At 41.8% G+C, this 18116-nt stretch overlaps 1 protein-coding gene across 1 annotated transcript in view; it reads right to left on the reverse strand.

Moving 5' to 3' along the window:
- The window catches only part of TMTC1 (transmembrane O-mannosyltransferase targeting cadherins 1), a 1403473-nt gene that overhangs the window by 1180577 nt on the left and 204780 nt on the right, over positions 1-18116 (reverse strand). Inside the window, exon 4 of the mRNA XM_078673764.1 lies at positions 17221-17397. Coding sequence (XP_078529890.1) covers positions 17221-17397 — 177 coding nt within the window. The remainder of the gene's footprint in view (positions 1-17220; positions 17398-18116) is intronic.

An 18116-nucleotide genomic window follows, 5' to 3' on the forward strand; every position in this document is an offset into this window, starting at 1 on the left:
GACCTCCTTGTCCATAACAACATTGGCAAAGCCACTATCAAAAGAGGGTTTTATCCATGTGGTCACAGTAAAGCTTGTAATCACAGCCACATGGTTAAAGAATATTGGAACGCTAGCACGAGCAGCATGAAACCTATAAAACAATTTTTAACATGTACCACTACATTTGTGATCTACGTCTTAGTCTGTCCATGCAATCTGATGTACGTGGGAAGTACTACTCACATGGGCAACAAACGGATCTTGGAACATACAAGAGCCATTAGTAGAAAAGATCAGCTCTATCCAGTGGCTAGACACTTTGAGGCATATCACTTCTCTGATCCTAGCAAACTGAATTATCTTGTGATTGAACAGGTACCCTTGCAAGTAAGAGGGGGGAACCGCACTTTGAAACTCAGGCAAAAAGAATCCAGACACATAATCAGTATGTGTACGAGGTACCCCAAAGGGCATAACATGGATGAGGAGATGGCTGTTCATCTACAGGATACTAAATGAATAGTTAAGCCATTCCCATCCTGTAATGCAGAAGCTATTGAACTGTAATATATGATTGTAAATAGAATAGAATGTATGTAGATCATTGTGAATTGTCTACATTGACAAGCTACTTGTACATATCTCTCTAACTTCTGTTTCTCTTTTTTCTCTCTCCCTTTTTTTTCTTTTTTCTATCACAGGATGTAGGGAGGGACCTTGCCATAGGACTGCGGCACTGCCACCCTACTCCTTTCACCGTTGTCTTCCTGTTTACTTCACCTCATGCACTTTTACAACATATGCTTTGGTGCACTGTATACTCACATATTCTGGTTTCGTATTAAGTTCTCCTTGTTGTGCAGTTTATTTCAGATGTGTTTATATGACGTAATGGAAACCTCTAGCATAGAGATAGGGCACTAACCAGCCCACTACTTATATTCCTCCTGAACGGCGGTTAATATCTCTTGTCTATAACTCATGAACGTATACCGAGAACCCACTACTTTATATAGAAACAGCACGTACAATATACTCCCTTCATTAACTGTTTTTGATCATGTAAAATCGGACTTATTCTTGATTAACAGGGCTGTGTACTACTTTAACCAAAATGCAATGCGGCTGACATTTCATTTGTACCGTTGCTTTGAATTCGGTAATGACTCTATTACAAACCTAATGCAAGGTTCTTTTAGAGATACACTTATCTCGTGTTGTAAATACTATTTCTGTGATGACACATGTTTGTTATTATCAAGGATACGCAAGTTTGTACACTGTATAATGGCGCCCATTGCGATCACTACAGTCCGCTTTCTATGATTACACTTGTTGTTACGATGTGTGAGTTGTTAAATGGAGTAACTTTACTCGTCCAAACTGTGTGAACAAACGCTCTTGAAGCGTGAAACGCGTCACGTTTGGTTTATGACTTTAATAAACTAGGATTTTTTTACCTAAGGGACGGTGTGACGTGTGCTTATTGACCCGAGTGTTCGATGGAACTCCAAGCTACATATGATATATATATATATATATATATATATATATATATATATATATATATATATATATATATATATATATATATATATATATATATATATATATACATATACATATAAATTCATTGAAAAAAAACAAAGGTTATAGGGATGTTATAGTTAGGCCCAGGTTCCACTCATACAAAACCAGTGAAATTCAGCAGTATAGTTATCTGAGCTAACTCTAACTTGCACCTCTGCAATGCATAGCTGTTGACATGACATATATTTTATGTAATAATGGCATTTTCAGAGTGGTGGAGAAAGGGGGCGGGACCTATGACCAGCTCTCAGGAATCCCGCTGTGTAGGACTTACAGAAAGTACCAGGAGAGCTTCTTGGTCCCCAAGGTCCCTCAGCATACAAGAGCACTTCATTCCCCAACCAGTAGTGCGCCAGGAGATGCGTTTGCATAGTGGTGATGAAAGGGGGCATGGCCTCTGAAGACTTCTTAGCAATACTGCTGTGTGGGACTTACTGGAGGTAACTGGAGGGGTTATTCACCTCCAAGGACCCTCAGCAGCCAAAGAGACTTCATGCTTCAACAAGTAGTGCACCAGGAGGTGTGTTTGCAGAGTGGTAGAGAAAGGAGGTGACATCACTGCTGTGGGAGAAACAGGAATAAATCAGGAATCTAAGAGCCCTGTTTGCGTTCCTTGATATTCACTCAGCTTTATTTTCTTAGCCGTACAGAAGGAATTAAGTGACTTCTGTGGGGCTTAGAGTGGGTATAACCCTGTGATGGCAAAAGGATTGTGATACCACTTCCACTACCCATGGCACTGGGGTAAATTAACATCCATGGACGTGAACATAAATAACCAGGCTCAAGTCTCAGGTTTGGCTCACCATCCCATTATTTTCCCAGTGTCTGTAAAAATGAAAATTACCTTGTGTAATCAAACTATTGCTCATGTAAAGCACTTCAATACCTTTTACAAACTCGCACAATAAAAACAATGGCAAAAAGTGTGCATAGTTTATTTGAATACATTTGAAAGAATACTAGCTGCAGCATCTTCTTTTGCTTTCCACAAAAATAAATGCAGATAAATACAGATAAAATGATAAAAAAAGAAATCTGGATAAATACAGATGGAAATGTGAAAAAAATAAAAACCATAAAACCGGGAGCCCTAGTTATGTCCAAGTTGATTATACAACGAAGACCTGCCGTCTAAACGTGGTCTACTAACCGTGCGGATTGTCTACATATCCCCTGAGGAAGGGACGTTGTCCCGAAATGCATTGGGATTTATGACCCTGAAAGATTTTTGCGTTCAATAACAATTACGATGAATCATGGCTGAAAATTTCTTAAGTCTATATGCTTTGAATACATGACTTTCGAATAAAGATGTTGTTTGAACTACAATTGTTGTCACTGAACCTGAATAAACTGCGCTAAATCCAGAGGCTCATACCTATTCAGGAGCACCGTTAGGATTTGGTGTGGGGACCCCCCACACTCCCACAGTACAAGTTGATAAATACACATTTCAGAAATATTTAGTTGCCATAACATTACTGGCCACCCTGGTTTTGATTATGTTTGAAGGCAGAGTCACTGTTCATGTAAGCTTATAAACAAAACTTCATTTTAATTGGATCTGACTAAAAAGCACCCAATAACCCTAATTATGACTGTTTTATATGGGGAATCGATGAAGTCTAGAGTCTAAAGTGCTGATTTTGGAATCTGGAAATCTGGGCTGAATCCCAGCTTCAGCATTTGACTGAACATTGTTTGCTTCTAGGCAAATAACTGTGCAAAAAATGCATATATGCAAAACTAAATTGTATACAAATGTGCGTAAAAAGGTATATATCTGAAACTAAATTGTAAACATGACAAATGTAACAGTGTAACTTTAACATATATCTCCTCTTTACGTACCTGTTCTTGTATTGCCAACAATCTCTATAATGTACAGTATTTGCTAAAAAATACTAGTGCATACATTCTATGTGCAGCCCGCATATAACGAGTGATACAAAATACTGATTACCTATTAATATTCCTAATGACACAGCTCTAATACATGATTCTAAGTACATTTCAGTTAATATAATTATATATGCATCAACATTGCATGTGACACTTATACAGACTACATCGCAGCGTGATATGCTACAGCTGCTCAACATATGAAAACTTCATTCACGTTATTTATTGGTACCCAGGATATTCAGCATTCCTCTTCTTCATAAAACATACAGTTTGCATATTCTTGAGCAAATAGGCGTGTCATGGTGTCAAGCTCATGTGTGTGTGTTTTAACCGCTTTGACAGCATGAAGAGTCAGCTGGTATCTGTCCAGTGCTTAATTTGTGAAAGAAAGTGTGCCGGTGGCGAATGCTTTGCTCAGAAGCCAGCGGCTGGTGAAATAAAACGCCAGCACGTCAAAAACCAAGGCTGGCAGTCTTAACCCCACTCCCAGACACTCCCCAAATCCTGCTTCCACCATGTGTGACAGTTTTGACGTCTTTCTTGTCTTCCATCTTTTATATCTATGGGCTCACTCTCTTGCACTCAGCAGATAGCTGGTGTGGCACAGTGCTTAATTTGTAAAATATAAGTGCCAGATCCCTTGTTAGGAGACCATTGCAGTTTGCACCACACATTGCCACCGTACTTACAACTACTACACATCACACTGAAGTATGACTATTCAGACTGTTGAATGCTTTAAGAATGGCTTGGGTGGCAGGTGTTAGTTGTTGTGAATGTATATTGAATTAACAAACAACAATTTTTTTGCTCCTCTTTAAGCTACACAAACAGCGCCACCATGTGGCAGCTTTTATAAGTGCAGGTTCAGGCAATTAAGTGCTGGTGCCGCCAATTAAGTGCCGGTGACAAGCACTGGAAATGACGGGCTCAAATTAAGCACTGGTCCGGGGCAAATAAGTGCCAGTCCTTAGTATTAAGGGCCCCACCAGCAACTACCAGCTCAAATTAAGCATTGTATCTGTCACGTTATAAGGAAGCCTCATGTGAATTTCCCTATAATCATTATAATGATAACTGGCTTTTAGAAAGGTTTGTGCAGCTTTTCATTTTTGTTACAAGGGGCTGATATTGCAGCTATGCTGCAAAACCGGCCCCAGTAACAAAAATGGCCCCCCAGGTGTCTAAAACCGACCCCACCCAGTTGGTTCACCGGGGAAACACCTGGTGCCCGCTACGGCCAGTCTGGCCCTGATTTTATATGTCATATATATATGCAGGAACAGATAGATAGATAGATAGATAGATAGATAGATAGATAGATAGATAGATAGATAGATAGATAGATAGATAGATAGATTGATTGATTGATTGATTGATTCAGGTGGGACACTCCCGATTTGTTGAAAATGTAATTATTTTTGGTGTATCCTGCCTTAAATTACCTCTGCTTCAATATAAGCCATGGAGAAAACACGTTTCCCCGATTCCTGTTCCAAAATCTCCCTATGCCAGCTTGAAAAAGTTGGCATGTGTGAGTCCATAGCCACTGAATAAACAACGGGTAAAGTAGCGTTATACTGTTGGAATGAGACATGGGCTAAAATAAACAAGCAAAAACCACAGAACTATGTCAGTTATAGTTTAGTGAACTAACTATAACTTGCACCCATATCATGCACTGCTTATGACCTCACATATTACATGCTCATTTCATGTTAAATGACATCACTGATTATATGAGCTCAGCCAATGATTATGTCAGTGTGCTACAGACTGCTGCAAGTATTGCAGGGACATGTTTTAGTCTGCATGTCAGAATGTTTTACTGACATGGCTGAGAAAGGAATTTGAGAATTCATATAAAATGTGTCCTTATTTTAGCTTTGTAGAGCACTAATCATGATTTTCTTGACAAAAAGAATCCCCTTGTTTTGTTCATTTCTGAAGGAAAGCTTTACGTTTTACAACTTTGATTCCATCAAGATAGGTTTGGATGGGTCACACATTTTGTCATAAAAAAGAATGTTAGCTCTCTAGTTGTTCACTAGACCACTGTGAAAAGAGGCATAAGAACACTGCGGTATCAACGCATAGGCTTCTTTGGCTGGAAGTCCATGTTTTAGACCTTATTTTTCACATGGCAGAAGAGTAGAGAGTGAACATCCAGATAATGTGCTCTAATTGTAGCTTCTGGAGCACCTTCCATAACCTCTATGGGAAAATCATGAAAGAAAACCATTCTTTCTCAAACATGGTTCATCAACTCTCAGCATGAGGTCAGCAATTATTTTTCACATGCAAACATCTCCTGAGATCTCACCAGAATTCCCAAAGAGGGTATAGCACCACCAACCCAGGCCCAGTTCGACAGGCTGCTGCACCGCTCTGCTTCCTTCCCATTTTCCTGAGTGCTTTGTCCTGCTATTCCCTCATTTTTTACTGCTTTCTCCTTTCTCTCCCCTGTTTTTCTGAGTGCTTTATGGTGCTTTGCCTCATTTTGTACTGCTTTCTCTTTCCTTTCCCCCTGTTTTATTAAGTGCTGTCTCCTGCTTTTCCCTAATTTTTAGGTTTCGACTTGGCGAGGGGCGAAGCCCCTCCCAGATCGAAATCTTTTGTTTTCAGTAGTGAGGTTCGGACCGCCTCTGTTTCCAATTGGCTAGCTCCATAAATGGAGACTAGCCATTGGGAGACAGAGGCTGTCAATCGCGCTTTCTCCTGAAAACGCGATTCGGGGGCGTTTCTGGTGCTTTTTTAAGCCCCGCCCCTTTGTCCCGGGCCGCGCTGCGATTGGCTGCCGGCCCGGGACACCCCCGTGACGTCATTCCCGGGCCGCGCTGTGATTGGCTGCCGGCCCGGGACACCCCCGTGACGTCAGCCAATCACAGCGCGGCCGGGACCTGACTTGTTGAATGTTACCGGCAAACAGATATCTTAGTGAGTACTTTGACATCTATAATGTAGAGTACTCCGCGTTTGGCCTACTCAAGTGGACCCATTTCAATTCTTTAAATTCTTAATATTTTTCCGATTATAATTGGTAAAGATTTCTTTTACCAAAATCAATATTTGTCGCATCGATATTGACAGTTTTTTTTTTTAAATAATATTTATTATAATTATAGCCTGTGTCTATCATTTCTTGGCCGTTCGATAATACAATTTATTAAGAATAAATGTCGGCCATTTTGGGATGGTTTAGTAAGAAAAGACGTCTCCGGGACGTAGTTAGTCCGTCCCTAATTTCCATTACACTCAGATCGGTGACAGGAAACCGGCTCATACAAAGCAGGTTCTCATTAGCTGGCGCCCGCGTTTTACTAATATTTAAATGACCGATGTGGCATTCTTTGCGTTTTCAAGCCAGTGGGCTGGATGTCTACACACGGGACGCCGACTATGCCATTAATTTGGTGAGTGTTGAGGTTTCCTACAGGTACAATAGAGGGTCGGGGAACTTTTCGATGCTTGGTTTGAGAAGCACAGTTTTCATATGAGACCCTGCCTCTCTTTGTTCATTTTTAGATGGTATCCGAAGTACATAATTTACGGAACCACCGTGATTTAGTAGCAGTTTCCTGCACTTACACATATTGTTTCACGTCTACCCTGTGCCGTCCTGAAGATTCTTCAAAAGCACACGTATGTAAGTGGATGGCTTTATTACTTCGATTCCATCGGCTTATTCGTAATGAGGTGTTCCCAAAATTTATTACTCATTATATGGCTTATTATTTTCGATTTTAGCTCAATCGGATATCTATCTTGGTGCTCAGCAACTGTATCGTTGAGACTGCTCTGGTTCACCTCAGCATTCGGTGTCACTTAGCATATAGCAAGGTGGGTTTGCTACTTGTGTTTCCGTGTGCATAAGTGTAGCTTTGTGCAGTGGTGCTGTCTTTTTGAATCTGGCAGATGTACACTCTGATTTTAATGTTTTTATATAGATTGCAGTTCCTGAGAAGTTTCCTAACTTGCTGGACGAGAGAGTGTTTTTTAGCATAGGGGGTATCTACCCCATGTGTTTACGCTTCACTAGAAACGTCTGAGGTATGTAAATATGTATCCTTCCACAACATAGAGGTTATCTCATGGTGGTTCTTGCTGCTCCCATTATTTTCTCCCGCACCAGGATGTACATGATCAACTGATATGCTCTCTGGGGCGGCGGGTGAGCACTTATACCTTTCCAACATATAAGCAAGGATATTATCTGTATAGGTGATTTTTCCCTCTTTTCCTGCTTAGCAAGTCTTATTATTATGTAAGTACTATTAGGGGTTTAGAATAACGTTCCCTATGCTTCTTATTGAAAACTGTAGTTAGATAGGTTGAGTAGAAACTGTATCAAAATGTGTCATTGTTCATTGATTATATGTTGAATGTAACTATTGTTTATGCTGTGTCCTTTGATGTGTATTGTTTTCTAATTATTTCTTTGTAATACTGTTAAATACGAATTGAGGCATTGTAACAGGGTCATTATGAGATGGTTTGTACTGTATTTTTAATATATTTTTATTGATAATCAGTATTGTTATTTTGAAAGGCTCGAAGTACATGATTGCTTGTTTTTAAAGGTGATTTTTTTAATTTCAGAATTTTTGGGAAGACATTTCATTTAACCCTGATGAAGGTGGTCTAATCATGTGATCCAACGAAACGCATCGCATTAACAACAAGCATTTACAATGCAACGGTTTTGCCTTTGGAAAAGTTAGAGCTATTGGCATTGTAAATGACAATTTTTTTATTTATGTTTTCTTTTTGAAAACGATAAATAAATTGCATTGTCATTTACAATGCCAATAGCTTAATCTCTCGCAAATGCCACACACACCCACACCCACAGAGCCCCCCACACACACACCCACACAGAGCCCCCCCACACACCCACACAGAGCCCTCACACACACTGCGAGCCTCCCCACACACCCAGACAGAGCCCTCCACACACCCACACAGAGCCCCCCCCACACACCCACACAGAGCCCCCCCACACAGAGTCCCCCCACACACCCACACAGAGCCCTCCACACACCCACACAGAGCCCTCCACACACCCACACAGAGCCCCCCACACACCCACACAGAGCCCTTCACACACCCACACAGAGCCCTCCACACACCCACACAGAGCCACCCACACAGAGCCCCCCACACACCCACACAGAGCCCTCCACACACTACGAGCCCCCTGTGCAAGTTATACACTGTTGTTAGAGATGAACCGACCGCATAGGTAACCAACAGGTGTAAAAAGGACTTCAAAGGTGACCGACTGGGGATAGAGATGATGATGTAGGAGTGAGAGAGAGAGGGATTGTGCAGATAAAAGAGGAGTGTGAAAAGGGTTGTACACAGCAAGAAGTCTGAGAGGGAGTGTGTAGATAATGGGTAGGTTTGGGTTTGCAAGAGATTAAGCTATTGGCAATGTAAATGACAATGCCATTTATTTATCTGTTTTCAAAACCAACACATAAATAAAAATTTTGTCATTTACAATGCCAATAGCTCTAACGTTTGCAAAGGCGAAACCGTTGCATTGTAAATGCTTGTTTTTTACTGCTTTCTCCTGCCTCTCCCCCGTTTTTCTGAGTGCTTACCCCTGCTTTTCCCTCGATTTTCACTGCTTCTCCTTGTTTTTTCAGTTTCCTCCCTGCTTTCCTGAGTGCTTTGTCCTGCTTTTCCCTTGTTTTTCACTGCTTTCTCCGTGAAGCAGCTAGCAAATCCAGTGCCTTGATAATGGGGTGATTTGCCGAACGTAATGAATCCTAATTGATTGAGCAAATAATATATAACTAAAATTTATTCTCACCCTTTATATGAGCTCCTTTTTGTGACCATCAAAACATGCCTGCACTACAATACATTTCATGACCTTGAGTCCTGTATTTGCTGCCACAATACATTGTTCATGTTTTGGCCAGGCAATCAGGATTTACTAGTCAAAGCATATCTAGACTTAAACAGTTCACCTATTGGAAACCCTATCATGGCCACCTCATCACCTCTTAAATGCACATTTCTCCACAATTTCTGAACTGATACTCACCAAATCACAAAAACATGCTTTATGAGTAACGTTCTAACTCTTCACCATATTTGGTGTAATTATATTCACAGTTCTTTCTGTATCTGTGACAGACATTTTATATGAGAATACTATAGAAAATCAATCTTTTGGGGCCTCCCCTTTATCTTGGCAGCTACTTGACATAACACACTGAACTTTTCTAGGACAAAGCTGAAGTGGATGAAAATTTTTTCAGAAAATTGCGTGCAGATTTGTCATTTGGCAAAACGAACAATTGTGGGACAGAATGCAGAACAATGTCATGCATTCATCTAAGTACAGAGATTACGGTCTAAATTCATAGTTTTTTTGCTCCTCATGCCATTCCAGTTTGAACTCATATACAAATCAGTCTTGGCCCGGCTCCCTATGGAAACAGTCCAGCTCGAACTGCCCGATCCTCCCTGGACTTGCAAGCATCCTAAGACCGGTTTTGGGGTTTCACCCCTCTTCAGCCAGGTTATCTTGACACCAGTGGCATGGACAGCACGTGACCCATGTCAGGGCATACCGGTTCCACACGGGGTAACAATTGGAAAAAGAACAATTGATGGACAGAATGCAGAACAATGTCATACATTCACCCCAGTACAGAGATTTGGGCCTCCTATGGGAACAGTCCATCCCGAACTGCCAGGCCAGGTCCTCCCTGGACTGGAGACAAGTATCCTAGAACCAGTTTCGGGGTTTCATTCCTCATCAGCCAGGCTAGCTTGACCCCAGTGTCATAGAGAGAACTGAACCCGCATGTGGGCATACCCGTCCCACTCGTGGTGACAATTGTAAAAAGAACAATTGATGGACATGCAGAACAATGTCATACATTTGCCCCAGTACAGAGATCTGGGCCTAAATCTATAGTTGTTTTGCTCCCCATGCCATTCCAGTTTGAACTGGGTCTGAACTGGGGTGGGTGAGGTAAAAAATGATGTTGGCTTCAACCCAGATCTGTGACTGGGGTGAGTGTCTGAAAAAATTCAGTGCTCCGTTCATCATCTCCTTGTGTTTGATTCATCATTCAGCACTAAAGTTATTAGCTGAACAAAAACACTCTTCCTATGGAACCTCTGACCTAACTGACATTCACCAGTTATAGTTATCTCAGGTAACTAAAACTCATGCCCTAATGTAAGTATAACTCCATGCAAAGTTTTGTCATCAATTATGTCATTTCAAATGTTGCAGTGATGCTATGAATGAAGTTATTGGATATGTCATGAGTGATGCAATAAGAGGGATAATTTGCTGTGCATGGCAAGGTCACACACTATAGCTACTTGACATAACTATAACTGGTGAATTTCAGTGTTTTTTTTTATTTTAAAATGTTACTTTATCACTGTTAGACCTGCCACCATTGGCGTGGGTCTCCCCTGTATTTTTGCATTTGCCTCCTGTGTTTTTGCTGTGTGTTGGACTCCGTTTTGCTGGTCTAGATGCTTTGGGCATTTAGCTACTGCTGTTCAGTGCCAAAGTGCAGGTGCCCCCATTGTACATTTTTGTTTTGGATTGGTGATTCTGTGATTGGCATATTTCATTTACTAGTCAGACCCTGGTACAGTGCACTGTGTGTGCCAAGGGCCTATAAATCAAAAGCTGCTAGTGGGCTGTAGTACTGATTGTGCCACCCACTTAAGTAGCCTGTAAATGTAACTCTGGCCTGCCATTGCAGATCCTGTGTGCAGCCTGGTACTGCCATGTCGACTTGGCTAGTGCACACACTTGCCAGTCCCTAACCTTCACTCCTCTTAAATGTTAGTCTCCCCTGAGGTAGGCCCAAGGTACCTCTGTGGGCATGGTGCATAGTATGTGAAAGGTAGGACATGCCCTGGTGTGTGTGGCATGTCCTGATAGTGAATTACTACAAATTTAGTTTTTCACTATTGCAAGGCTACCTGCTCCCATAGGATAGAATGGGGAGTTTGTTTATAACATCTTATAAACATGACTACCCCTAAGAACAAGGTAGGAAAATAAAGTTAAGAATGCCTGAACTCCGAATGTTAAAATGCATCTTTTAGTGAGGGTGATTTTTACATTCTTTGTTTGAAAATACCACTTTTAAAAAGTGGTTATTTCTTGCTTAGCCATCCAGTCTGCCGCTGCTAGGTTTGTGTATTGCATGTCTGGCTTTTGGATGACAGGGGCTGGGGAGGAGCAGTGGCTCCCGAGAGCCCGATGAGTGAGGGCAGGGCTGAATAGACCTGGGCTGCATTTAGAGAAGCGGGTTGAGATTTCCTTTCACCTGAAGGGGCCTTGTCTGCCCTCCACCTCCTGCCAGGAAATCGTACCTGTGAGGACATAACTGGTTTTGGCTGGGTATAGACACTATCTGCCTTCAGAGAACAAAGGATTTTACTGTATGAAAAGAGGGGCCTAGACCCCAGACTTTAGATCATTTCTGGGAAATCAAGAGGAACCTTTGCCAAGGAGAAGAGCCGTAGAAGCTGAGGAGGAAAACTGCCCCTGTTTTCTGTCTGGGGTTGGCCTGAAGTGGCTACTTGCAACCAAGGAAAGGAGAAGGAGTTTGCTGTTTGTTGTGTCCCCCTTCATGAAGAAGATCTCCAAAGGCTTGAAACTAAGCTTGCCTCCTGTTCTGAAGTCTCAGGGACACAAAGACTTCACCACCAGCTCCCCTGAACTTTCTTGCTCGGAGTTCAGACCTGCAAATAGGTGCCTGCTGTTGTTTTGGACCTCTAGAGAACTGTTTTCCAATGGAAGCTGGAAAATCAAGGCAGCATCGAGAAGCGTGACGCATCTGTACCTGTTTCCAACGCATCGCCGAAGAAACCGTCGCAACGATCTCCAAAGTCCGAGATCACCGCCCGATTCTGCTGCAAGCCCTGCTGTGCGACTGCCAGAATCCACACATTACCCCGGATCGTCACATCGAGGCGCCATGTCTGTTGCATCATTGGGGGACGCAGTAAGAAACAGACGCATCACCTCTCAAGCAGTAAGAAACCGACGCATCACCTCCTCTACGGTAAGGAACCAACGCATCACCTCCCCTGCGCAGCATTAAGGAATCGATGCATCACCTTCCCTGAGTGTAAAGAACCAACGCACCCTTCCCTGCCGTCCATTTTGTTTGTTTGCGTGACGCATCCTAGGTACTTTGTGTGGAAAGTAATACATCTGCAATTTGCTTTGAACTGTACTATTTCGACCATCTGAAAGTCATATTTTTATTATTGTATTGTGGATTTCTGTCGTTTGGTCTTGTTTTGGTTTACATAAAGCTTACTTATTTTTCTAAACTGGTGTGGTGTCCATTTGTAGTGTTTTCACTGTATTACAGCATGTGTTCACAAATGCTTTACACACTGCCTCTGACATAAGCCTGTCTGCTTGTGCCAAGCTACCAAGGGTGTGAACAGGGGTTATTTTAGTAGTGTATCCCCCTTACCCTGACTAGAAACAAGGGTCCCTATTCGGACAAAGGTACCTACCTCTGCCAACTAGAGACCCCCATTTCTAACAATCACTGACATTGTCACATAACTATAATATTACTTTAATCTTTGTTTTTCTTAGTGAATTTCTAAGGCTTATGTTAATGTAAAGTAATATATACTTACGATTCCTAATTATAACATCACTTGAACCTTTGTTTTTTTAAGTGAATCTCTAGCGTTATTTTGATCGAAAGTAACATTTTATTACCATACGTGAAGAAACCACAGCTCAGGGAGTGAGAGAGGCCATAAGTTGCTTCAAAGCATAATCAACGTTACTGGCACTGTTCATAAATCACAGGGGAATCAATTGAAATGAATATTGTTGGCGTTTACCATTGTAGACAAAGTTAAAACATGACATATTACTGAAGAACAAAGCAACAGGAAGAGTATTTTGTAATGTTTCTATGTATACACAGTTGTATAGCATACACAATAAGATGATGGGACCAGTTTCGGGGGATCCCCCCTCATCAGCCAGGCTAGCTTGAATCCAGTGGCAAAGTGAACAAGGGACACACATCTGGACATACCATGGCCACTTAGGGCGAACATAGCGAACCCCTGTTTGGACCCAGCCATATGCAAATCAGTCTTGACTCTGCTCCTCATGGGAACAGTCCATCCACAGTACACAGTGGTATAGACATAATGTACTGAAGTAGAGATGCTTGAGATTGCATCTTATGTCGAGCTACTAGTTGGATGTAACACATCTGGCATCTATTTCTGATTTCCCCTTTGCTCTCTTAAACAATGCCCAGTTTGTGTTCTTTATGTTTTCTCTTCCCTTCTCCAAAGATTCAGAAAGTATGTTTCAGTGATATCCATATACCCTAGAACTAGAATACGGTGTAAGAAAAATGCCTTTTAGTTTCTATTCATCCACTGCCACACTGTGTTTTATTTTTTATTTGTGTAGGTGTTTCGGTCCAATGTGAGTGTTTTTTATCATTATTGGTAACCCACCACTGCAATAGTTTTCTTTCGCAGTGATTTGAGAGATTGTTTTAAGTTTTTAGGACACACATGTGCCTTCATTATGAGTCACACAATTTCACCTGGAACAATGACTCAGGGTGGAATTCAGCCACCCACAGTTATAGGCATCCTTGTGTCTCCGGGGCCAGACTTATCAGCTTTGAAAAATCTGGACCAGATAATCCCAGCCCAAGAAATATCAGATCCTTTACTTCATGCTGCAAGGGTAGGTTCTGCAGGGAGGAACATAGCCAGGCCCTCACCCACCCCTGCAGCAGCACATTAAAGCAGGCAGAGAGCTCCAAGGATAGGCTGAAGATTGGCATCGCCCACAGTATATTAAATACCACAGATAACCCTCGGGTCAGACAGATTGACTATTGGTTGTCCCAATGAAAGAGAGGAAGGAAGAACAGTGCTGTGAATGGGGAAGGGGGGAAGAAGAGGGAAGGGTCCCTTTTAAGGATGGTTTCCCTCACACACCAAGGGTGACATGCTTCATCATGGGGATACCTCCTCGCATCATGAACCTAGTCGTGACACGAGCTACAACCCCCTTGGTGCGAGGGAGGAGCTCAGGGATGTTTTTTATGAAGAAGAGGGGTATTGCTAAGACACAATGTGAGCGAATGGGTGAGTGAGGTAGTGCAGTGCTGACTAATCAGTGAGAGTGGTCCAAACTAGCTACAAGGTAAGCCTGCCATAGTTTATTGCTGCTTCCTGGTGCCAGGATTAAAAGCAAAAATAAAGTGCTGTTGCTACCGTAGTTAGAGACAGCTACACTGAAAAGTGAACAACATGTTTCAGCCGTTTTGACCTATAAAAGTGTTGTGGCCTTCTTCAGGATCTCTTTTATAATAGCTATTGCAAGGTGTGTGAGAATAAAAGTAAATATAAGTGCACTAGCAAAAGCAGCGCAACGCAATACAAAACCAGTGATCCGGCCAGTTCAGCAGATTCACCGGTGTACCTGCAAATGTCACGTGAGGGGGTATCCCCATGATTAAGCATGACACCTTTGCTGTGTGAGGGAAACCGTCTTTAAAAGGGACCCTTCCCTCTTTTTACCCTCTCACCCCCTTTCACAGCACTGTTCTTCCCTCCTCTCTTTTATAGGGACGACCGATAGTCAATCTGTCGGACCCGAGGGTTAACTGTGGTATTTATTGTCTAGATTGGGGAGAGTGCCCTCGCTGGTCCAGTAAATCTCCTCCAGCCCTCTATTGTGTATTATAGCCCACAGCACCCCAACCCCCCTCAACTTATATCTGCTACCAGGACCTTACACTGACACTTTCTGCCTGCTCTGAGCAGATGGACAATGTCAGTGGTTGCATGCTGGTCGGAGAAAATAAAACACAAAGAACCCGGTAATTCTGCTCCCACGTAGTTATTCCCCATATTGAGTCAAAACATGTAATTGCCAGAACCTGTTACAGGGTTACTAAATAGAATTGGGGATACTAGTGGCAAAGTATCCCCAACCCAGGAAATCCCTGTTCATCTCTTGTCTGACTGTTTGTAGACCGCTGGCTTACAGTTAGGCCTGGGTGAAATTCTAATTATGCCGGAGTAACTGGAGTAATTTCAGTGATTACACATTACTTTTGTGAAACAAAATTACTGAACTAACGCGATTACACCAGTTTGAGTAATTAAGGGTAATTTGGGGAAACAATCCTACCACAGGAGCATAGAAACAACAATCTAAGAGAGAGCAAGCAGCTGCTTTCTGCGTGTCCTGTAGCATTTTGAGCAATTTTCAAAATGCAACCTCTGTTTTAGACGCAGAGGTGTATTTTGTGCTACGAAAATAGTGCTAAATGCCGGATTGCGCTTCTCATGCAATTACGCATAATTAGAAGTAATTTAGCTGTAATTATGAGTAATTACGTTAGAGAGAATTACGCCAGTCATGCCTGCCCCTACTTGGTGAGTGCTTTAAATTTGTATCAGCTGAAAAGAATGACTTGATTTTGAGTATTTTTAGTTTAATTTTGGAAAACCATTATTTTTCTCTTTTGTAAATTCACCTGCAGGACCCATGTTTTAATAATTTAATTGTGTTAATTTAATGCATGCCACACAACCAAAGTCGACTGCGGATTGCAGTGGGAGATACCGAACTGAACGCTGGTGTAGATCTTTACAATAGGACAGGGCACCTCTTCTTCCCCTGACCCTGTGTACACAAGATGTTGTAGGGATTGCAAGCACGTCATAAAAATGCCATGATAAGGACCAAAGAGGTCAATTTCCAGCCAAGGTGCGAGCAGTTATTTCATAGGTGTTGGCTAAGCCTTATATCACACCGGGCACTTTCCCAGTAGGCTGGAGCCCATGGATGCAAGATTTGAAAGCCCAAGGCTGCTCCTGGCGCCTATGTCACTTTTCCCAGCTCCCTGAGACAAATAGCAGCAGACATGGGGTGGGGAGGCTTCAAAATGGAGAGAGACGGAAGGTAAAAAGAAAGTGATCATAGAGGTTGAAGAAAGAAGGGGAGAGAGAGTGAGCATGGATTGATGAGTGGAAAGAGAGCGATTGCACAAGGAGAAGAAGGGGGCTGTCTGGTTTGAGCATTTTTGCCAGGACTGCTTTTAGTTCCCCAGTCCAGCCATGGCTGGGAAAAACCCAGAAAAGACAATGGCCTCTCTGTCAAAGGAGCGTGAGTACTGTTTTTCAAGACAGTCAGAGGGAGTAGGTATATCAGCACCCTTTTTGATCACTTTTTGGCTAAGACCTCTACTTCCTGAGCTTATCTGTGAAATGTTTTGCACGGGTCAAACATTTGTCAAAAGTAGGAGAACAGAAAGATACATTGATTGTTTTTTCTTTTGTTTTCTTTCAGAACTTTAGTTCTTTCCATTCATTCTTCTAAAGTACAACGTTTAACATAACAAAATGTGATTAGCTTACTGCCATTCTGCTAGTAACGTCTATTTTTGTAAAGCTTGCTTTACAAGATTAGGATTTTTTAGCGGTGTAAAATAGAGCTACTATAACTCATCTCAGTTGCATAGCAATGTACCTGCACTGCAACAAGGCATCAAGCACTTCAGTGGTACGCTTCGCTTCATAAAAAATAAAAAATATAAGAAAATAAAAAAACTACTTAGAAGAGAGAAAGGCTTGGTTGTAATTGGATTACAATGCATAATGCTTGGTCGCAGTGTGGTATGAACGTACACCGTTTATAAAGATCAAATAGAAAAAGAAACTTACACCTCCAGTCTTCTGTGGCACAGAACGAACAGATCATAAACCAAGCACACTCCAAAGACAGTAATGCCAGTCTCCTTCACCAACATAGCACTTGTGCCCAAAATTAAACTAAGCAGCAGGAAGAAGGGAGATGCAGTAGGAGGAAAATGCTGCCCAGGGTAAAACTGATCCACGCTCCTGCAAAGAAGAAAGAAACCTGTTAACTAAAGAACATGTTCACAGAACGCATAACATGAAACAGCAGATCGGTAGCTTATAACTTTGGTGATTGAAAACAATTGAGGAAGAATAAAAGTTATTGTATTTTCATTCTTTTTTTGTGGAGGTTTTTTTGTTTTGTGAAACCCTCTTAACTCTTTTCGGCAACATCTGGGCATCACATGTGAAGTCAAAAGGCAGGAGGGGGTCAGATGCAGAGGGTCATAGATGTCTTTGTTCCTTGGGTTTAGCCTAGCTATCTCATTATGGCACTCAGCATGTTGTATATATGAATATGTTGTTATATAGCACAAACCTAGGCAAAAGCACAGGAGCACTGTACAGGGTCATAGACAAGCATAACGCTGACGAGTGACAGGTGAGGTAGCTGGGTTGAGGATGATTAATGCATTGAGATGTGGTGTTCCTTCTGGCAGCTTAGCACAAAGGCAGTCAGGCTTAACTTAGAGGCATTGTGTAAAGTATTTATGCAACACACAAACAGTAATAAATAAACTCCCACACCAATTTAGAAAAATAGAGTAAAATGTAATAAATTATATGACACCCAAACAACAAAAATCCAATCAATAGAACCGGAGATATGCAATTTTAAAGATTTAAGTGAAAATAGTGCATAAAAGGACAAAGCGCCAACTATGGTTATTTAGTGGCACCAGTCTGGGACAAAGGAGCAA

The sequence above is a fragment of the Lissotriton helveticus genome, chromosome 1_1 (genome assembly GCF_964261635.1).
Source record: "Lissotriton helveticus chromosome 1_1, aLisHel1.1, whole genome shotgun sequence".
In the NCBI taxonomy this organism is placed as follows: domain Eukaryota; kingdom Metazoa; phylum Chordata; class Amphibia; order Caudata; family Salamandridae; genus Lissotriton; species Lissotriton helveticus.